The sequence below is a fragment of the Phoenix dactylifera genome, chromosome 1, assembly GCF_009389715.1.
Source record: "Phoenix dactylifera cultivar Barhee BC4 chromosome 1, palm_55x_up_171113_PBpolish2nd_filt_p, whole genome shotgun sequence".
NCBI lineage: Eukaryota > Viridiplantae > Streptophyta > Magnoliopsida > Arecales > Arecaceae > Phoenix > Phoenix dactylifera.
The window spans coordinates 39,414,250-39,437,522 of record NC_052392.1 but is presented as its reverse complement, the minus strand read 5'-3'; the positions used below and the strand labels follow the sequence as shown (position 1 = coordinate 39,437,522).

At 37.1% G+C, this 23,273-nt stretch overlaps 1 protein-coding gene across 10 annotated transcripts; it reads right to left on the bottom strand.

Moving 5' to 3' along the window:
* Positions 1 to 2,059: 2,059 nt before the first annotated feature.
* LOC103706071 (inositol-tetrakisphosphate 1-kinase 6) lies at positions 2,060 to 22,256 on the bottom strand. 10 transcript variants are annotated; one of them, XR_005515258.1, is made up of 15 exons: positions 22,132 to 22,256; positions 21,485 to 21,612; positions 19,371 to 19,593; positions 18,508 to 18,543; positions 15,120 to 15,318; positions 14,848 to 14,954; positions 14,675 to 14,746; positions 14,389 to 14,591; positions 12,900 to 13,053; positions 7,789 to 7,902; positions 7,203 to 7,265; positions 3,159 to 3,304; positions 2,843 to 2,993; positions 2,421 to 2,617; positions 2,060 to 2,260 (listed from the first exon to the last, which is right to left on the bottom strand). XR_005515258.1 is itself a non-coding variant. In XM_039134479.1 (15 exons), exons 3-14 carry the CDS (start codon positions 19,497 to 19,499, stop codon positions 2,480 to 2,482), a joined length of 1,512 nt encoding a protein of 503 aa, XP_038990407.1. In that variant the 5' UTR covers positions 19,500 to 19,593; positions 21,485 to 21,612; positions 22,132 to 22,256; the 3' UTR covers positions 2,060 to 2,377; positions 2,477 to 2,479. The 10 variants fall into 10 exon arrangements, 9 of the variants coding, with proteins under 9 accessions (XP_038990407.1, XP_026660075.1, XP_008788268.1 ...); XM_039134479.1 differs by having other exon boundaries at positions 2,060 to 2,377; positions 2,477 to 2,617; XM_026804274.2 differs by having other exon boundaries at positions 2,062 to 2,617; positions 21,438 to 21,612.
* Between the last annotated feature and the right edge of the window lie 1,017 nt (positions 22,257 to 23,273).

Genomic DNA, 23,273 nt, shown 5'->3' with positions numbered 1-23,273 from the left:
TTATTGACATACAAAAACGGGTCAAGTTTCAATTCTTAAGAACTTAGCCCTCCGATTATGATGATTTTGCCACTTTTTATTGGCTATTTTTTTCCTAATAACCGATGCTTTAGCGAGACTTGAATACGGCAAGATACAGGAAAGGTTTTAAGATTAGTTCATTTTTGGAATAGACATCCAAGAACTGTAATTTACTGATTTGAACGTACGTCCACCCGGTCTGTCCTTGCTGACCATTCTTGTCATCAAAGAAAGAATGTGTTGAACCATCGGTGACTGATTGGGGACCCCTTTCCCTTCTAATCTCTCTCCTTTTATGTTGTTTCTTTTGCTATTTCGCGTGTAGTGGGTAGCTAGGCGTAGAGAAATAGATGTGATTCGGTATTTTGTTTACGTTTAGTACTTGCAGCACCAGAATGAGGGCATTCTTCTGAATTCAAGTGAAGCTCTAGCTTTAAGAGGTGCCCTCTGGTTGATAGTATGACTATAAAAAGGCCCATCCAAATATGTAAGCAACAAAATCCAACCTGTACGTAACATAGTAGCCACTGAAAAATGATACCTCAAACACATATCTATATCCGTATCTATATGAATCATAGACTGAATATGGCTGGGGATAATAAAATTCAATATACGACTCAAAACCTAATACGTTTATATAACCTACTCTACATGCAAGATCATCTACAACCGCATTATGTCCTGAGTGACATTAAGGAGCCTGTCTCATATGCAATCGTATCCTTACGAGATCTAATAAATCGTGCACTGACTTCTATTCTTTGTAGAACGTGTAAACTGAAACTCACCAGTGAATCGAAAACCATCCTACAGTTGCGACTGTCATAAATGCTGGTCTTATATCCTCCACTCCCTTCCTGACCAGCAAATCTATGACCACCAGAACTGTCATTTATAAATTTTTAATAATTTTAAATTAAAAATTATTTAAATACCATAAGTTCAAAAAATATTCCTAAAATATGTATTACGTATTAGTAATTTTTCATAATTTTTGGTATTAATTATATATTTTAATTATTTTTAAATTAAAAAATAATTTTTAAATATAAATATTTTAAAAAAATAATTTTAGATCAAATATATATATAATCCTATAATAGATGTTACATATAATTTTTTAAGCCCGTTGGCATGTATCAAAAGTTAGCTATTTCTCTTTTTTTTATATAAATTTAAGCATAGACCACTATGCACAAGATCATATAAAAATATAAATAAGTGGACACCAAATTTAGCTAGAAAAGTGGCTTGCATACCCCTAAATATGTTTCTAATTTTATATATTTTTTAAATTTTATTATATTATTTTATTTTTTAATTTTTTAATCCATATATATATATATATATTTAATTTTTAAAAATTATATATAATTTAAAATTTAAAAAATTTCATATCATCGTATAAATCATCCATAGATCTATAGCATATCATAAAATCAAGCCAAAATCAAAAATTTGGGCATCATCTTTTTATATTTTGTAAATTTCAAGATATTTTTTTGGCAAAAAAAAAGATAATGACGTAGAGAAGAAAAAGCATACCTTATTTAGAATTGAATCCTCCTTCAATTATGTTGAATCAGCATACTTTTTACCGTAGGAAAGAGAGTATTCGGATAGGTTGGGAAGAAAACATACCTTATTTAAGTTTGATCCTCTTTCAATCACTCCGAATCAGCATATTTTTCGCCGTAGAGAAGGAAGGAGGGTATTCGGATAGGTTGGAAAGGCCTGAGAAACTTATCGGGCCTTCCCAACCAATCTTTAAAACAAAAGGAGGAGAGGGGAAGAGGGGCCGGTTCGAAACTGATCCGACTCCTTCGGTTCGCATCAGTTCTGCACGGAACCGACCGGTTCAGACCGAGTTCAAATGGTTCGCAACCGGTTTCGGTCCGTTGTAACCGGTTTCTATCAGTTCGGGACCGGTTCTGGCTGGTTTCAAAAAAAATAGATAAACCAACCCAGTCCCCCGTCGGGTCGGATCGGTATGGCAAACCTTGCTCTGGATGAAGTTTCCGATCAATCGACAATAGATTAAGAACCACAACAAAAGTGCTTTATTGGTCAGATCATCTGAAGTTCCATGCAAGATGCTGATACGAGTACAACAGGGAAACTTGAACTACATGGTTATCAAGATAGGGAAACTATGGCAAGACATTACTGAACATCACCATTGATTTCCATAATCCCAGCTACTCCATGCTTGCAAGTAAAGCTTAAATATCTGCAACTACGATGACATAATAGACCATGGCGAATTTTGTTGAACAAAAGTTCATCTATTTATTATGACCCAAGCAAATTACTCCAAAATGGAAATGAATAGGAAATGCAGTTTTCTCATGACCTGCGACAAATTTGAATGGGTTAAGTTTTAATATTATACTTATCAAGTACCCCTGATGAAAAAGGCTAAATTTCAGTGCAATCGAAGGCAATTGACTACCACTCAGTTTGCCTTTCTCAAATCATACGTGCTCTTGATTGCATCCCAGAATGCAGGAACAGCATCAGAATCAGGGACTTCCTTAAATGTGGGAAGATAGTTCAAGTCCACTATGACATGGTCTCCGCTGACTTCTTGAATCTGAAATTTGCACAACAATAAGGAAGCATCATTTAAGTTGTCCGTACTTGCTTAAAAGAATCTCTCATACTTCAATTGATAGTTTAGAAAACCTCCTAGTCAGCATGTAGAGAACAAAAATAAGCCTCTAATCATGTGAATCATGGTGGCTATTGTTAAATTGCACTTAGCAGCAGCAATGTTACAGCTTAAACATTTCAATAGAGAAAAGCATGGATCACTTACAACAACATCAAATCCGAAAATAGTAAGACCAAGTTGATTTCTTAGCCATTTTGCAGCTTTATTGACTAGTTCCACATCCAAAGATTGTTTGGCAGCCTTCAGCCCACCTGCTGAGACTTGGTCCTCTGTAGCAACTGGAAGAGACTTCAGACTGTAAAAACAGAAATTCATATATTAGCTATTCATCCATTATAGAGTTAGATTGGAAGTTCATTAATCAGATGTCTATCCATTGTAGTTTTTGGTTCTTTCATCTGCTTTCAAACACAGGCATATGTGCAGAGGCTAGCAGAATGGTCATAAAGTTCCAAAATACCTGTTAAACATAATTGGTGCAGAACCCCTTTTTTCTGATGCTGATAATAGAAAACTGGCATTTGGCATAGACTTCTTAACAGCATGAAATACTTTGTCACCCAGTACATAAAACTTAAATATTAAGGATCCATGATCCACATATTCCTGCATTATCAGTACAACAAGTTTTCAACAAAAAGAACCCAAATTGAACCCAATATTCCATGAATTACAGCTCCAAAATGTTGTCTGAGGGATCAGTTTAAAGCCAAAATGCTAAAAATCAAATGTAATAGCAGTGCAGAGAGTGGAGCCAACCTGGACATTTATATTTAAACTATAAGCTGGAATGTCGAGTCCAATACCAAAGCAATACTTTCAGACCTTGGGATCTTACCAGGCTTGTACAAGTTTTAAAGGTCAAATACACACAGCTTGAATTTTGTATGCGGAGATCAGGAACCCGTACAAGGCTTCTAATGTGCAAGGCCAGGCAAGCCAAGTCCATTCATTGAGCTGCCATGAGTATAGTTGACATTTAAGTTCCAGAGAATAAGCATTTTGCAGGTCTGGGTGAGCGTACCAACATGGTCTGGAAAACGTAAGCCCATCCATTTAGGTCTAGTTTTGGATGCCCAAGCTGGAGTGTCGGGACTTCGTATGCATTGCAAGAGTAGAGCCAGGATTTTCACCTTGGTGCTCCAATAGAAATTTATGCTTTCTTCAGCCCCTTGAGTGAAAACGTGAAGAAACAAGCCCATTAGGGCTGACCACAGGCCGATCGTAGTGTTTGTGATTAGATTTGAATGGATTTAAACTCTTAATCTGGCAAGAATGTCAGAACTTAAATGGCAGGAGTATGCGAAGATCCGTGCAGGCGTGTGTTTACTCCTATATCGGCTATGCATTAGGTAGATCTTGGGTACTTATACAAGGCTAGAAAACCCAAATAATACCTTCCGGCTAGCCTTTTTTGGGTAAGGTCTAATTCATTTTATAGTGGAGGAGACTAAAAAGTGAAAAAGAGTTTTTGATACTAATTCATTGCTGGTCTAAAACTTCTGAGCTGCTGTGGAAAAGGAATAGGAACAACAAATTGATCTGGACATGCGTGCGCACATTTAAGTACATACATAAAGGGGAGGATGTATTACATATGTACATGTATATGTAGATACATATGTACACATACATATACATATATATATGTACACACATACACACATAAAATGTATAAACACAGCAGCATCAGTCAATAGCTGCAGCAGCAGAGGAGGGCCAGCCATCTCGCAAAAGGAAAAAAAGAAAAGAGAAAGAAAGGTCAAAAGAGAAGAAGAGCGGGAAGACTAAGGGATTTATCAAACGGAAGAAAAAAAACAACCTAGTACACTTGTCCAAATCCTAGATCTATATGGCATCCACCTCTTAATCTCCTGTCTACCTCTCTTTTTTTCTACAATATCTTCCCCCTTCTCTCTTCTGCTTAATCACCAAATTCCTAATCAAAAACAGTATGATGGATGGTTAGATTAAATATAGCAAAGGTGTACATTTTTATGCCTGGGTTTTCCTGCAAAGCATAGAAAAGGCAAGCTTTTTGAATGCCCAAGTGAAGTTGCCTTGCTTTGGGACAGGCAAGGTGTGAAGGTGGCACCTTTATATGCCCAGCATCCAGCGCCTTAGGTGCACCTTCGACAACATTGAGAGTAGCTACGTGAAAGATGAGACACGATTAATGGGATTAGGAACAGGAAAGAGACTTGCATGTCTTGGAGAGATGGTTTAGAGAAGCCCAATTTACTTGAAGAGAATAGGTGGATTTTTTTTGTACTTGATACAATGGGGCAAGGATGGGAGACTTGTGGAAGACTTGGAATGTGGAACCAGAGACCCAATTATGGAGGGATAGTTGGTTTCTCATCTTTTCTTTTATTCTTCTTTTTCATCTATTTACACTTTGTTTGGATGAACTGGGAATTTGGAATCATGGGGCAAACTTTTATGAGAGGAATTTTTACAGGCCCAGAATTCTCATGATAATTATATAGGTTTCAGTTTTTAATATATTCTACACAGAAATTGTGAATAGCTATTAGTATGTTAAAGTTGTGCATACTACAAGAGCAATTCAAGTAGGACCAACCCATTGTGACTTAATGGCCTAGCTGATCCATTTTATAATGTTGGTGATGCTAGGGTTTTCTTAGGATTGTATGATTCATATATCATTTTTCTATATTTTTTGTATAGTTGATGGCGTGGCTGCCACCCTACTAAGAGGCCATTGCAATGGTAAAAGACTTTTAGGCTGACAAGCGTGATGGAGTAGGTTCAAATACTAGGGCAGCCACTTTATGCAAAAAAAGAGCCAAAGATTAGGTCCAAGGTATGCCGTACCGGCCCGAACCGGATAGTACGGGACGTACCATACCGTACCGGTTCGGTATCAGTATCCAGTATGGGTGACCTGTCGACACTCAGTGCACCAAAAAAATTTCGTATCATACCGTACCGACATTGTACTAGTATGGCACCGGTACGGAGTTCGGTACCGATATGGCGAACCTTAATTAGGTCTATCTTTAGCCCTCCCCTCCTAGGGCTCCAGATTGTCAGGATCATAACTGGATATTGGTCTTTTTCAAAGGGGCCATTTCTTGGTACAATGGTAAAGGCATGCACTAACAAGTGCAATGGCATGAGTTCAAGTCCCGAGGCAGAGACTTTATGGAAAGAAAAGACACCAAAAGTTAGGTCTGTCCTAAATTCACCCCTCCCAAGACCTTGGATTGCCAAAAAAAATAACTGCATAATGTGGTTACCACCTTACTAATCGTAGTCCATATACATTTGATCATAGTATGCTGTACCGGCCCGAACTGGGCGATATAGGACATACCATACCGTACCGATTCGGTACAGGTGCCCAATATGAGTGTCGATGTCGGTACGCCAAAAAAATTCCGTACCGACACTGTACTAGTGTGGCACCTATACGGAGTCCAGTACCGAGACGGCGAACCTTGTATCTGTTGCAATTGTTTGTATTATAATGTGCCTCATGTTTCACAATCCAACTACTAGATCCTCTTATCTTGAGGGCATTGCAGTGATTGCTTTTACCTAAACTACTTATTGATGCATGATGTCTAATTTTTGACATAAGCAACCAGGCAGACACCATAGCATCACTGAATCTAAAAATTCTGTAGGTCCATTTCTTCTCTATTTCCTCCTCTTCTCTATAATACTTGATCGTCAAATGGGCCTTGGTGGAGTCATTTTTTTGGCCAAAGCTCATGCTCACAATTATTGGATCTAGATAGCCCTACCTCAATTGACCTGACAAGAGTTTGCTCAACACATCATCCCGCAAAAGCGGCATGTGGAGTGGTTGTAGAAAGATTGATGCTAAACTGGACGTGAACATTAAAGAACACTACATGCCAGCTTTGGAGTGGTTCTTTCAAAATAAGCCTTGATTTGGACAATTGGCAGAGAAGGATCCATTAAGCCAACCACGATTATAAATCTAATTTATTCTAAAGTTCTATAAGCCAGCCACGATTATAATTCTAATTTATTCTAAAGTTCTTTAAAGAACTGTGAAAAAACATAACCTGAAGCAAAAGTCAGTTCTAGTTTGTAGCATAATTTACATTTTATATACTTCTCGACTATATAATATATATATATATATACATACATAGAGAGAGAGACCAATATGAAACCAAAAAGAGTTTATCTTAATATATCACTTTAAGATTATTTTTAGGACAGTATAATCATCTGAATACCTAAAGCATGTCATATTATCAGAAAGTTTATGTTCCCCATAAGACTTAGTAACTTATGAAACACTAACTCTATAAAAGATCAAACTGTAAATAACTGAATCACAATATATGAAGCGCAATTTCTCTTGATATTCATTTTGATGCCAGAGGTATAAATTTTCCTGTACTAAATAAACCAATGATGCATGATCTGCAAAGCAAACAAAGGAACAAAAAACAGGGTACTTTTTATGGCATTTCATATCATAAAATTGATTCTTGTTTACCTGAAGAATAGCTGGAAGCGGAACAGGAAGGTCCATAAAATCTTCAAACCTGAATACTAATGCCTGTGAGGAAGAATAAGAAAACAAAAAATGATTTGGGCAAGAAGCCAACTTACTAATTTGTATAGTGCGTAAATAATGCTAGGTCATATTGCCTGTCAGGTAAGAATGATAAAGATATAATAACAATAATGATTTAAAGATAGTAACAACGGTGATTTGAGTATATCCATTTCTCAAAAGATGAAAGGTGGAGATATGTTTTTTTAGTGCAATTTTCTTTTTTTAGTCCAGAATAAAAAAATATATATCTTGGAATTCGTAGGTATAAATCAACTAAAAGGCCTTTATAGCTGAAGTTGCAATTTCTTAGTCTTCAGTTTCTGCAAGCCAACTGGAAGAAAAAAAGATAGACCAAGTTTGCAGAACTAAAACCATCTGCAGAATTGAGCCAATTCTCATTACAAATGGCAATTGCTGAAAGAACTGATCGCTACAAAAGCTTCTAGATTCTGATTGCAACAGTACTACATTATTCATAAGGGCAAGAAAAGGGGAATACTGGAATAAGACAATAAGAGAATACCATGTTATGAGCATCAGCAACCCCGCACGCAATTTGTGGTTTGACAATGAGTGGAAAGGATAAATTAGCTTCTAATAGTCGATCCCTTAGGCTAGGCTCATGCAAGTTACCAACCTACATAATTAAGCAAAATATGCAATTAGACATGAAATAAGTTATCAAGAAACATAATAGCAAGGATTTAAATACAGGTGGTTCGGTATGGGATCAGTATGGGTTTTAGTCCATAGGACAGTAGGTGTGTACCAGAAGTTGGTAAGCACCAATACCCTCTTAATCTAGTTGATACTGACTGTTTCAGCCTGTACCAACTGTACCAATACCATACCGTTACAGCTCAAGAACAGTATGGGGCCCAATACCAGTATTTTAAACCTTGCATAATAGATTTGCAAAAGACTAGCGCCAAAACAAAATTATAATATTTGTTAATTATGTTCTTGAGATTAATTCGGGAGGCTTTCCCATTAAAAGGATGATGTATATTGCAACAAATTGCAGCAAAGAAAGCATTCATTAATATAATTCATTCCAAAAATATTCAAACATGACCTGGAATGCAGGTTTTGTGCCTTGAGCAACCACTTAGACACATAAAAAACACTAAGGCAGCTACCGGATCACCTAGGAGCTGTGTTAGTAGTCCATGGATTCATGAAAATGCCCAGGAGGAGGAAAAGAAAGGAGGCACCCTCAGTGCCAAAAATCAGCCAAAACCAAATTATGATAGTACATATCCAAGGAGTCAATGTGAAACGGCCCGAACTGTCGTACCGAGCCAAACTAACGCCGAATTCGGCCGGTTCATCTATGGAATTCGGAACCCGCCCCCGAATCGATACAAACCGGGCGGTTCAAACTGGTTCCCCATACCCCCTCCCTTTTTAAGTAGTGGGAAGGCTTGAGAAGGCTTTCAAGACTTTTCCAGCCTTTCTTCACGGTTTTTCCAAACCCCCTCAACCAAAACAAGGTACATTTTTCCTCCCCTACCTCATTTTCTCCATTCTTTTCAATGCCAAAAAATTTCCAAAATAAGGAGAGGTCATGCCAAAATTTTTAATTTTGGCATGATTTCATGATATGTTGTAGATCTATGGATGATCTATACGATCCCACAAAAATCTTTAATTTTTAAATTATATATAATATTTTAAATTAAAAAATATATTTTTGGATTAAAAATACAAAAAATAACTATAAAATTAGAAGCTTATTTAGGGGCATGCAAGAGTTTTTGATACGATCATGCGCATGGTGGCCTAAGCCGAATTTTTAAAAAATTGAGAAATAAGTAACCTTTGATATATGTAGCATCTAAGGTAGGATTCTATATAGATTTGAGCTCAAATTAAATTTTTAAATATTTATATTTAAAAAATATTTTTAATTTAAAAATAATTAAAAATATATAATTAATAAAAAAAATGAAAAATTAGTATTGCGTATTACATAACACAGAAGTATTTTCTGAAGTAGAAAATATTTTTTGAATTTATAATATTTAAACATATTTTTAAATTTAAAAATTATTAAAAAAATATAAATCTAAAAAATATAAAAAATTAGTACTATGTATTATAGATAAGTCGGAAGTATTTTCCGATCAAGTGCACGACACCATGTACATCCTCAGATTGATGGAGGGGGTAATTGATCGGGTCGGAGAAAAAAATGTCATACGAATCATCACTGATAATAGGCCATAATATAAAGCCACCGAGGAAATCTTGATGGAGCAATGGCCACATATTTTCTAAATCTCATATATTGCACATTGTATTAACCTCATGTTGATGGATATCACGAAGATTCATAAAGTGCAGCAGTGGAAACAATGCAAACCATCACCAAAATATATTTATAACCATATATGGGTCCTATCACTAATGAGAATGTATGCAGAAGAGTTCTTGAGATCAAGTGTTACACGATTTGCTACTAAATACATTGCACTTGATAGTCTCCTTGAGGAAAAAAAAGTCCTGCGTCAGATGTTTGTCGGTGCCGAGTGGCAGAAAAGCAGATTTGTGAGGACCGACACAGATTGAAGCATCATGGAGGACTTAATAATGAGGCGGACATTCTGGCAGCGGGTCGAGAAGACAGTAAAAGCTAGTAAGCCATTGTACGAAGTGTTTCAGACCATAGACAGCAAGAGGTACTCTCGGATGGACTTCTTGCATCATATGATGGAGAGAGCAAAGAATTAGATCAGCGAGGCAATTGGACACATGCCTAGAAGTACATTGACATCATTGAACGACGGTGAAATTACCAGATAGGTAAGAACTTGCATCTAGCAGGTAAGCAAGAATATTAAAAATTAGACTGCACATATACTTGTACAATTTTACTAAAACAATTACGAACTCTAGCTGCAGCTTACTACCTGAACCCGAAGTTCTAATACACCATACCGGAATCAATATGGACGAACTTTTGGCTACTATGTGTAATGTGATTTACAAGATGGAACTTGATCCAAAAGTCGTGGCCCTATGTCTAGAAAAGGTAAGTTAACTTAAGTAGCATGCGTAAGTTAACTCGTGTCTTCAATGATTAACATATTACAACACGATTCTTATTTATAGATAAATATTTAGAGAGGATGCTGACAGCTTTGAAGTCTTGACAGTTGTCCTAAGAAAAGTATGAATTCGGACATATTACATATCAACGATAACTCTTACTTGATGTTAGATATGATATTATCTTATATATAATTTTTTTCAATATTTTTGCAGATGAATAGTGGATTCATTTTGATTTGTCTGCGAAAAAACTTATGCGGTCAGCTATCCGGATTCTCTTCCAAACGATCTCTTCGAGTGGTTGTTAGCGCAACTAGTCCACCTTCGCCCTCATCTACAACAAGGAGAGAAACCATCTGACACAGAAGCGCCTCAAGCCCTCAACGATCTTGTGTATATTCACTACAGTCTGAGGTTAAAGCTGAAGTTCATTCAGAAGATAGTGGAGCTGAAATACAAGAATCCGATCTACAACACTTTTGCTGACAATGAGTATAGTCCTATGATCGGATAGTTTGTGGGCCAACAGCAATAGTCGAAGCTTGATGAGCCAGGATCGCCTCCACGATTAGTCAGTTTTGTAACCAGCAAGACTAGGGTGGGTGCAGGGCAATGGTAGATCGCAATATTCCATGCATCCTTCTAGCTGATCAGTCAAGGGCCTAGGGGTCACTAAGGAGCCGGTCATCACATAACTTCTTGTTCGAAACATCCTTCCAGAGATAGGATCGAGTTGCTTAGAGGAGGCCACCACGCTATATGTTCAGAAGGGCCACCTCCATCCTTCCAAGATGGTCGAGCAGAGAAGGGCAAAAAGAAAAAGTAGACAATTGCTCAGTGCAACAAAAAAGAAAAAAAAAGATAGTTGCAGCCCCGATGGAGAGTGTGGAGTCAGTTCACTTAGATTCGGAAATCAAAAGAGCTTGGCATTTCTGATGATCATGGATCTATTGGCCCGAGAGGGAGTGGAGAATATGAGGCCACCATTTATGAGATAGCCATAAGATGGTCTTTGATTCATCGGTAAGTTCCAACTTACGCATGCCACATAGAATAGAGACTGCGGTGCACGATCTGCTAGAGCCCATGAGGATACAATTGCATATAGGAGATAGGCACTTTGAGATCCTTTAGGACACGATATAGCTGCAGATGACCTTGCACGTGGAGTAGAATCCATAGACTTATCAGGTTCTGAGTCGTATGCTGGATCCTACCATCCCATCACAAACAGCCTATATCCCATCACAAACAGCCTATGACCCATACGAATACAGATATATATATATATAGTGGCACCGTCTTTTGCTGGCTACTACCCTACGCATCTTACGAGTCGGATTTTACTGCCGGCATATTTAGATGGCCCCTCCACAGTTGTATTATCAGCCAAATGACACCTCTCAAAGCTGAAACTTTAGTGAAAAATCCGAAACTGGATATAACTTAAAGTGTGTTCCTTATGGAATGAGTGTACAAGACTACAATGTCGCTTGGTTAGAAAGGTGAGCTGATGTACCTCTTGATTATGCTAATAATCCGGATAGCTACAAGAGACATCGCCACTCGACGAGATTTTAGATATTGGTACAATTCTTGTACTTTAAATATATTAATTGATTGTATCATTTTATATTTTGAATCTCACTAATTAATTTTAGGATATTTTATGTTGCTTCTTCTAACATGCAACATCTCACTAATCATTTTATGTTTTGCATCACTTTAAAACATCAAGAGGTATCATTTAGGATGTATCGGGATCATAGAAACATCAAAAAATATCAAATTGTACTTAAAATCATTGAAAACATGAAAAAATGATTATCATTAATTCAAACTCAAAAAAATATTAGAAAAAAATACCGTACCAGTTCGAAACCGGCATGCCATTGCATACCATGTGTTGGTACGGTACCAAATCGAACTGACTGTCGAACGATATAGGTCCGGGTACTAGTTCAGCAGACCCTGCAAGGAGTATCACCATGCAGCCCGATAAGATATCAACCCAATAACCCATCTGATATGGCATGAGGGTTTTATGCCATTCATAAGGATTTGGGCTTTTTTGCAAGGTAAATTTCTCATTCCTCCCATGTACCTTGGATAGGGGGTGGCATCAGGCTGCAAAACATTTTCCAAATAAGCCAAATTTTACAGGGGAGTTGCAACAAAATGAATCTACTGCATTTCCTAGGTGTCTGTATCATGCCTAGACACTCAAAAACAAGTATGCAAACTGCATAATCATCAGTTGTATGGCTTAGTTGCTATGCTCGCAATTGTGTGTTGCTTCTATAGTTTATCTAGCCATGTTGAGGATTGTTGAAGTAAGAAGTCTAAACACAGGAACAGATTGTTTAATTTATATATAATAACAGGCATATGAGCCTAAAGAAGCGAACGTAAAAAAAAAAAGAAGGCTAGTCAACTGCAAGATATGATTAGTGACAATTACCAAAAGCATGCTACTAACAAGCTATGGAACATTAATAATACTTCCTTCTTTCATCTTGTCTCATTTCAATTGCAGAGAACAATTTATGCAGCAAACAGGTACCATTCTGAGAAAAAGACCTTTAAAAACTGTGGTGCCCGGAGTCTACACTGATCATTGACATTGAGATCCTGCAATCCAAGAAGAATTTGTTGGATCTTATGGCGATCAAGTAAAGGGTATATATTGTTAAGTGGGTCAATTATGCAACAATTTGGATGGTCCTGGATAGACCTGCATAAAAATAAAATTCATTATAGAAGGATACTGATGTTAATTATCAGCAATAGATAAACTCAAAACCAGTTATACAACCCAATGGAAAATAAATAAATACAATGACCAATACGTTTAGTGAACTACCAGGATGGAACTTCTTTGGCTTGTCACCTATGAGCAAATGAACTTAATCTGACAGAAAATGTGTGTTGTTACAGGTGCAAGATTTTCAGATCTCTTAGTGTTTGAATTAACTGGGAGAGACAGTGATGTGAATGCTGAAATAGCAGTTTGATAAGGTGTGCAAATTGATAAAAAAAAATGCTGGTTTAATTAACTGTATTTGGAAGCTAGCACAGGTTCAACTATCAGAAATATACCTCAAATGCAACCAAATAAATTATATAGATAGAATGTTTATGGTGCAATCAGAAATATAGCGCTCTGATATTGTTAACCTGATCGATGGAGAAGTGAAAGAACACCTTAAGAGGGTTTGGGAATATCCTTCGAACTACAAATGATATCAGCAAAAGTAATTTAACAGCATGGGCACGTGGCAGGATACAGGGAAAACTGATGCAGGAACACATCAGGCAGTGCTGATTTCAATGATAACATGTAAACCTGTCATTTGTAAGGGTAGATTAGGAATCGAAATTTATCAAGCTCCTAAATTTTGGGTTAATTTTTAGATTTTAGGTAGAAAATAGAAGGTTTAGAAATAGCTTTATTTGATTGATAATTGATCAAATTAGACATAAATGACCTCATGTAAACTCATTGCTTAGGAGAACTTGGGTATTTCTGTAAGGGTTGAAGTTGCTCCAGAAAGAAGACAGGCATATGAACACTCTTGCAATGACTATTTAATAATGGTTGCCCTTCTAGGGGTTCTGGGGGAAAATATGTTCTCTACCTCACTTACTCCCTCCTCTTAAGAGATTTTTGTTTTTGGATCTCATCCAGATCTGATACAAAAATAACTTTCTTCTACGTTTTAGTGTTTACCTAATTCACCACCTATTTGACCTACATAGCAACAGATCCAAAACAAAATTGATTATTTAAACATATAGTAATCCCTTTGCACAACTGCTTATGACTGATTACCCTACTCTTCTCTTATCACTAACAAGTTACTATCCAGAAACATAGATCCGACTCCTTCACACTGGCGTGCAGATTGAGTCAGCTAATATCTGTTCTAGAGACTTTGATAACAAAACAAAAAAAACTATGTTAGCCTCTTTTTCATGTTCAGAAGTGAAAGCAAATTGAACAGAACTGCTTCTTGCTCATTAATTATCATAATATGATATCCTCACATATATTGGATTTGGCAATCACCTTTCTAGTTCTTGCATTCCCCTGGAGAAAGCAATCCCCTTAGGAAAATCCAAACAGTAGTCTGGATCAATGCTGAGGATCTCATCAGTTGCTTTATGGAGGATTACATCAACTTCTTGTATTTGAGGTGCCAAAGGAAGCTCAAATGTGAGAGGAACAAAAAGCAATCCATTTTGAGTAGGATACATAGGGAATGCGCCTCTCTGTCCAAAAGTAGTCATGCAAATGAAATTGCAACCGCAGTATTCAACATAATACCTGCATCTATTTCTAAACCTAGACTTGCCTTGGCAAAATCTTCTTCACGAGATGGTTTCATGACATAGCCAACAATTAGGACTGGCATGCAGTGCATCACCTGAAGCAAATAATGAAAACATTCTAAATGGGTCACATGGAGATACTAGATCAACGATGCAGATAAATGATCACCCTAATAAAGTTAACTCAGAAGTAGAACTTAGGACAAACAACCTTCTTACTGAAGCTGCAAACAGTAATGAGCAACTCTTCCAACTGGTCAATAAACAACAACTCCTTATCCATCGTCCCACCCCTTTCAACACCTAGATTGTAGTAAGAAATCCATTTAAAGTAAACATAATAGCTGCAAGTGCTCAGTTTACTCAAGAAAGAACCATATATTCTTGATTATGAGCTTAAGAAAGCACAAGGAATAGGTCCATATTTAGAATGTAGAAGATTCCGTCGAGACAAAAACAAATGCTTACCAATACAAACAATCTTCCAACCACGATTCTGAAGCTTGCCGAAAAGTGTTTCATCTTTTCTGGAAGTTACATAAAAGCATATCTCTCCATCTGCATGCCAGTCTGGCAATGACTCATTAAATGAATTCCTTGCATGTGATCCACGCAATGAGATACAATCAAAGGAGTATGATGCTGCTGTCTGTTTAAGAAAGATTTCCTATAGCAAGCATGTATAGAGGTCAAGAAATTAGTATGCCAGTCTAATTTGATATCAGCAATGTAGGTTTGTCGAAAAACTTCTGTGAACAAAACATAGTAAACCATCTACCAAATGTTTCTCAAAATAGTATGCTGGCACTTTATTTCAAAATCATAAGAAACATGGCATAGAATAAGAGAACATACTTGCAAGGCTTAAAACTAATAGTGCAGTCTTACAGTATCAAAAACAAATAAAAACATGTCCAAAGAAAACTGAACAATTAGGCCAAGTCATAGACATAACCATTACTAATAAGCTCCACAAATCCTTGTTTACTCTGCATATATATCTAGTATTACAACTAGGACTTGAACAATTTGAATTTAATACCACATGAAGAGACCAACCAAACAAAAAACTTAACTGAGTATTAGTAATTTTTCACTTGCAGCTAGTAATTGATGGTGGCACCACCGCAAAAACTACATAACCTCAACCCCATATTTGCTGATTTTGGAACATAGATGATGGCAAAAATGTACTTTCAAAACAGGACCAGGAAACAGTAAGCAACTCTGAAACAAGAAAGAAACCATTGGAAAAGTTCCCAAAGTGATCCATGAAAGACACTGATATTAAAAATGAGAAAAATGTATGCAAAATGTACACAAACCTAAGTGCATTTTAAAAATGTACACAAACCTAAGTGCATTTTAAAAATGTACACAAACCTAAGTGCATTTCAAAAATGTTTTAATTACTTTGCAACATTTCGCACAGGTTTTAGCTTTTAGGTCATTTTCCAACATTTCCTTCTTGTTTATTATGTTGGGAAACTGATATATGCACTTCCCAAAAGGGGTCCACAGAAAAATAATGTCAACTGGAAAAACCTTTCTAGGCTTCTATGAAAAAATAAAAAGGTGAAAGTGCTAGAAGGATAACATCCAAAATTCAGTGGGCATTCCTAATCATGAGACTTAACTTGTTTTATTTTATCCATTTGACTGGATGGCCACCTAATGTGCACCCTAGGCCCCCAAACAAGTGATTGAAGCCAACATTTTCTGCATCATCTTGTCAACTATGCACAAAATATCCCTTTCCTTGTCAGCATATCGTGTAAGGAATAAGCATCGATACATCACTGATCAGACCCTAGTGTTAACATTAAAAAAAAAAAATCAAACAAAAAAGCACCAGCTATCCTCAGCACATTAGCTTTGGTAACATGACAACCTCTTGCTTTATGCAAAAGTATAAACAATCTGTTGATGTAGAAAAAAGTACAAACAAAGACTGACTTTCATTGCATAAACCATCCATAGGATCTCAATAAAGTATTAAAATAATATATCCTAATTCTTGCTTCATAACCAATAAAGTCTTTTCAATTCAATTGCATTTTCCATTTCCATCAAAACTATGAGTTTCTATTTCAGTGGTTTTCAAGTTAGTCTCAACAGTGGCTGTTGAAAATTACTAACTAAAACATGTGAAAAAAGAAATTAAGAGAAAAAATGAAGAAAAATAAAATAAATCAAAAAATAATTTATACGTCATTTTAAAGTATATACATTGTTTTCGGACTTCCGTGTTTATCATGTAGGTGGTTTTGAAACTATCGTAATTGTTTACAAACTAGAAAATGTCAAGAATCACATTTTAGAGTGCGATAATTGTTTAGTGTTTTATGGCATTCTAGCATACAACAAGCTAATGATTTTGTGATTTCAAGATTTAGGATTGCAGGACTTATTTTGAATATAGCTTATTGCATTGATTCCAATATCTTCTCAAAACTTGCAAAATTTGAATAGAGAAACTGCTGTCTAACATTTAAAAAATAAATGAGCATATATTAGAATTATAGACTGTCTGGCCCTATGAGTTACAACAGCAACTCCAAAGCTGGCGCTAGTTTCTTGGTTATTGACTGATACCACTACAATTCGGTTGCAATTTTGAGCAACACTTCAAACACAAACCCAATATACTCTAAAGAGAAACAACACCACCATCACCCCTTTAAATAAAATAGTTCTTCTATGACTGTTAACTCATCATACTCTTGTGGAATGATACAAAAGAATTTCTCAGATAGGTTTGATCATGTTGTGCGTGGCTACCATAGTGATATATCACACAACAGAAAATCATCAAGCAGTTTGTTTAAGAGAATGGACACATCCTTTAACAAAATCTAACAAGCTTAGAATCATAGTTTTGAGCGCCGATGACACTTCCACTCAAAATAACTGCCAATGATAAAGGCTAGCACATCATGCTAGTCCAACACTGGCACTAGGAATGGGTTGGTGCAACATCATTTAACTCTTTTTTTTTAATTTTTATTGACTGAAAGAACATTTCAGTCCATTTTCTGTCTTGGCATGGTGTGGCACATGTGCCAGCACAGTATATTCTATGACATTGGGTGACTAGCACACCCACTGGCGCAGCTACTCAATTCTTGATTCATTGTTTTATCTAGATTCTTTCCACAAAATGAATCCTGCAATAGACCGTAATTTTACAAGGGAGAGCATGTTCACTTTTGACACATTGATTGAATCATCAGTGTTCTTCGTAGCCATGTTTCTTTATTTTATTTCTTATAATGAATCCTTAAAATGCCATCTAATGACAAATAAATCTTATTATGACTGCGTAGCATCTTGTGCCCCTTTTCTGAAGATTAGAATGAGGTATTAAGCAAAGGCCTTGAAACTTTAAATTAATTTTGAAGAGTTCAAATTCCAATATCCATAAATTATGATATATTTCTTATAATATTTTTAATTTTCAATAATCAGATGCACATAGCTTTCTACATTAAAACTTTTCATCTTCCCTGTCTAGACTCATTCCAGATATAGGGAAATTTTGGATGGCTGCTCCCTAGACCTTGAACCATATAACAATTAACAAAGATTTGCCCAATTCTCCAGTTGACCGACAAAGATGCAAAGCAAGTCAGCAGTCAATTTCGATGTAAGCATTAGCTGGTTGAAAATTGCATGTAAAATTATAGATATTCCCAATCTATTAGGAAATAACACACTTGTATGCAGGTGCAACTTATAATTATTTCTAAGATTGCCTCACAGATACAAACAAGAAAACTGCTCATATTTTTTCCACAAACAATCATATAATGATACATTTTTTAAAAAAAAGAGCTAAAAGAATAACAAAATGCACCTTTTGTTGCAATACATCCTTTTGGTAACAAAACCCCTGAGAATTAAGTGCGACATAGAGGTTAGAACTTTTCATGAATAGCATCACACCATGCCAATCTTCAAGTAAGGAGTAATAGAACAGCAAATGATAGCATATGCCACAGTACTCAACTAATAAACTTCTACATGGATAACCATCCAAACTAGCATTCAAGGAAACCATAATGCACTTCAGTGAAAGTAATCATTGATAAACACTAGTATAGACAGCAGACACCTTGTTCCAAAGCTTTAACACTTTGAATGGAGGATTGACAAACTTGTTTAAATTAAAATGGAGGACAAAACAAATGGGGGTCTTCTTTTTTTAAATCATATTGATAGTGTTCAAAACCAATACAGAAACTGCAGGAATAGGAGGCAAGAACAGCATTCTACATAAAATTATGCAACTTTAGAATTCAAAACAGACATGACAGATAAACCCAAGATGCAATGTAGAGAACTGAATATGTACTGTTTTCCTTTTTTGAAATCCCAGTACAAGCATCACCAACATTTTCAGAAACCAATTTAAAAGAACAGAAACTTTTTTCTCCTATACATTTAAACATCCACAAAATTGCTCTTGCTTCAGACAGATCAAATCAAGCATGAGAAACATATCCATGAAAACCTGAAAAGAAAAAAAATGGAGAGAGAAGAAGAGGAATCAATAGTGATGCATTGAAGCTGCCAAAAAGATGGCTCCTTGGTCTGATTGCTGCAAAATCTGATTCCAAAAACAGAATTCACACGCCCATTTCTTGTAAGACAAGTCAAGGGCTTAAGAAATCGGGAGATGAAACAACAAAAAGAAGAGGCTTTGGGAAGGTTGCATACCACGCGAAGCTTCGAGTACTGAAGCCTACGAAGAAGAGTCATGGATCCTGGAGGGAGGTAGAAATTGCCACTTCCGGCATCGAAGAAGAGAAGCGATTCATCCAAGAGAACCCCTCGAACGGCGCCCATCTCTGTGCACGATTTATGCTCTCGGAGTGGTGGAATTATTAGCCCTCCCCTGTTACACAGCTCCCTACCTTACCTACGAGCCGCTTTGTTGTTCCTATCCAAAAGAAGAAGGTGAAAAAAAGAATTCTATCATTGCTCCTTAGAAAAGCTCGTTTATAAAATGTTCAAAAAATAAATTATTTTAATTTAATAAATATTAAAATATTAAAAAAAGGATAGTTATTCCATTTAGATCAAAAGGTTAAGTGACTAGGTGTTTTCTAGTTGCATTTTTTTGCATGAATCCCCCCCTTTTAAAAATTCAAAGTTCGTAAATACTTTTTTAAAAATTATATTTATTTCTGTTTTGCACAAATGCTCCTAATATAATGATTCTTCTAACACTATAAATAAAAACTATATTTATTTTAATTAAAAATAAAATAAAAATTTGAAATTACTTTTTTGTCTCCCATCATGATAGCCTTGTTTTTTGTGGATCTACCCATTAAGAGTATTTTAGTCATTTTAATTTAAAATCATTAATTTTTTAACGATGTTAGATAGCATTGGTAGATATGCAAAAACAAGAATAAAAAAGGTAGAATAGCAAAATAAGTATTTTACAAGGTTATACATGCAAATTTCAATTTTGAGAGGATATTCATGTAAAATTCGATATCTAAGAGGATATTCATGCAAAAAAATTCTTTCTAATTTCTAGGACTCACTAGCAAATATCTAATTTTTTTTAATATTTGTTGGCAAAAAATTAAGTCCATACATGCCCCTTGGTCTCATTGCTGAGTAGATGGTATGACAATGCAGATGTCTAGAGATAACAGAATACAAATTCTTAAAACCAGTCATGAATAGCATTACCCACTCTTTTAGGTAGTGTTTGGTTACTTGCAACTCCCATCTACATGCATTTGGGGTTAGGGATTTGCTACAGTACTTCCTAAAATATTATATAACATAAATTTTTTTACTTTTCTTTATCGTTCATTGTACAATGAATGACCCAAATTTTTCTCAAGGCAACCAATTACAGGTGCTGGAAAGCCCTCATATGGATGGCAAGTACCGTAATTTCGACAAAATCCAAGGGTCACAACTGATACCTTGTAAGAAAATGGCTAAGAATGTGTGGACAATATTGTAACCAGGGCAACTTTCAAGTTTGCTACTCGTAACATTTTTTTCCCTAAAGAGTGAAGGGGAAGTATCAAGAAGTTGGAATCCCAGCTGGTATTGCTTAGGTTCGGTTTTTCAAAATAGATTTAAGTCAATTTAGTTTCAAGAATGATCCTAAACTGATCCGACCCAAACCGTGCACACCCCTATTAGAAGAACCACAAAATGTGTTTCAAGTTTTTTTACCAAACACCCATATATTGCCCAAAAGTGCTATTTGGACTCCAGAAAGCACTTTTGGCTCATCCAAAAGCAATCCCAAATGGGGCCTAACTCTTAACAAATTTGCATTTGTTGCAAGTTTTGTCCTTTTCTCCTAAAAAAGGTACCTAAGAAAACATACAACTTCGATTGTAAGTTTGCTTCTCAACACTATTTGTACAGCAACATTGATGAAGGATGCTTTATTTTTGTTGTCTAAGCATCCTGCATAATTAAATTTTGTCCCATCATCTCTAGGTGATTAGCTTGCCCATGTGCAAGTATCTCGTGCTTTGAAGGGACCATAGATTAGAGCAGATCATGAGCCGGGCCTCAGGCCTCGGGCCTATATTCTATTTATTTTTAATCGGGTTTCGGACTGGGTTTATGTAAAATTTGATATTTTGTGTGCCCAAGCCCGGCCCATGATCAGATTTACTATAGAGCCTTCACCTTTTTTACCACTGGGAAAAAATAGGCAATTAAGATCCAAGAGGTTGGAAATTTAAGCAAATCATTGCCATAAACAGAATCAACGAGAAGAATCTATGCAAATGATACCGGTGAGTTCAACTATAATTAAATATTTACGAGATGTTCAGACTTGCATGACCATGCTATTTGGTGTGTTCATCTCCTGATTTTTCTCCTTTTGCAGCTGTCGATAGCAATGAAATTGTATCAACTTTCAAGACTGTGGCACATATTGGCATGCTATAACATGTCCCTGCATGAGCTGGCATGGATTGGTACGGGTTATGGACCGGCCAATAAATGTTGAGTTTGAACCAAAACTAATATGACTAAATATAATAAAATTACAAATCATAATACGGATTTAGAATGACGGGGTTGGGGGTTGGGACAGGGTCGCCGCCGCCGCTCGGGGTGCCGAGGGGCTTCTGGGGGAGGAGAAGGTGGAGCCCTCCGCCATCACGGAGTTTTTCTTCTTGGATTGGACTGGTCATCATGGTGGAGTGAAATTGACGGAGAACTCGGAGGGTATCGCGGAGGGAGGGAGGGAGAGATTGGGGAAAATATGGGAACGAGGGAATAGAGGGAAAGGCGAAAGCCGTTCGGTCCGAGAAATGAGTTTGCGGAGCGGAGCGGTGGCTGTGCTGGCGGCCGGGGAGGGGTCGGGGGCGGAGACGATGGGGCAAGTAGGATGGAGGAGCGGTGCGAGTCCATGGTTCCATGGTTCTACGAGCGGATATCTATATTAGGAAGAAGAAGAGAAGAGGAGAAGAAATCTCACCTGAGCCGCGCAAGGGGTTGGAGGAGGAGGGAGGCGAGAGCGATCCCGAGCGGCGGAGCGGTAGGATATGAGGGCGGAGGGCGATCCCGAGCGGCGGAGCGGTAGGATATGAGGGCGGAGGGCGATCCCGAGCGGCGAGCACGAAAAGATTAGGAAGGCTACTGCACTAGGGCTCTGAAATCCTGAAAGTTTTTCCTTTTCTTTTCTTCTTTTCCTCTTTTTTTTTTTGGGAGGGGGGGGGGGGGGGGGGTAAGAGCGGTTGTTACTTGTTCCACTCCACTTGCTTAAATACAGCCAGTACAATCAAAAAATAATAAATGACAAAACAAAAAAGGGAAGACCTCATAGTGTATCCAAAGGATCTCGCCGAAATATTATGCAGCAAAGAAGGCGATCCAATCCGCAGCCATATTCGCCTCCGGGTATACATGTACGGCCTGAAAAGCTCTGCAGTCGCCTGCCATCCTCCGAATGTCACTCAACAGAGGATTATCACCCGTCCTCGGCTCCACCAAATGAATCCAATCAATCACGGTTGCTAAATCTCCCTCAAGCAGGATGCACTCTGCCCCTAACATCCATCTCGCATATGTAAGCCTTCCCATGCTGTCTATTGCTCCGCTCCGATGGCCGCCAAACCTATCAACCATTGTCCTTCTGCTGCAATCAGTTTCAAATTATGGCTCCGGATCACAAAGCCCGCACTTGTACTGTCTCCGACTCCAAACATACTGCGGTCAAAATTCACCTTCAAATGACCAAGAATGGGGACACTCACAAGACAAAAACAATCGGTGCTATTCGCTTCACCAAAGACATGATTGAGTCCAAAAAGCATCAAACCCTCCTCGCCAGGTGACGTCCCATAGCAGCAGGGATTCGGTGATTCACTTGCACCTAGTGACCGGCCGCCAAGCAGCTACAGGTACCTTCAAACCATATTTCTTGAATCATATTTAAGGGAAATAAATCTTTATACTCTTTACCTCTCCTCCACGTTACGCAATTCTCACACCCGGTAGTGACTCCTGACCCTATTAAATTTACCTTTCTTACATCATGGTAGAGGAACCAAGTTCATCCCGTCGGCGTCGTTATTGATGCTTGTTAATCAAGTATGATAAAACGACTTAAAATATTTT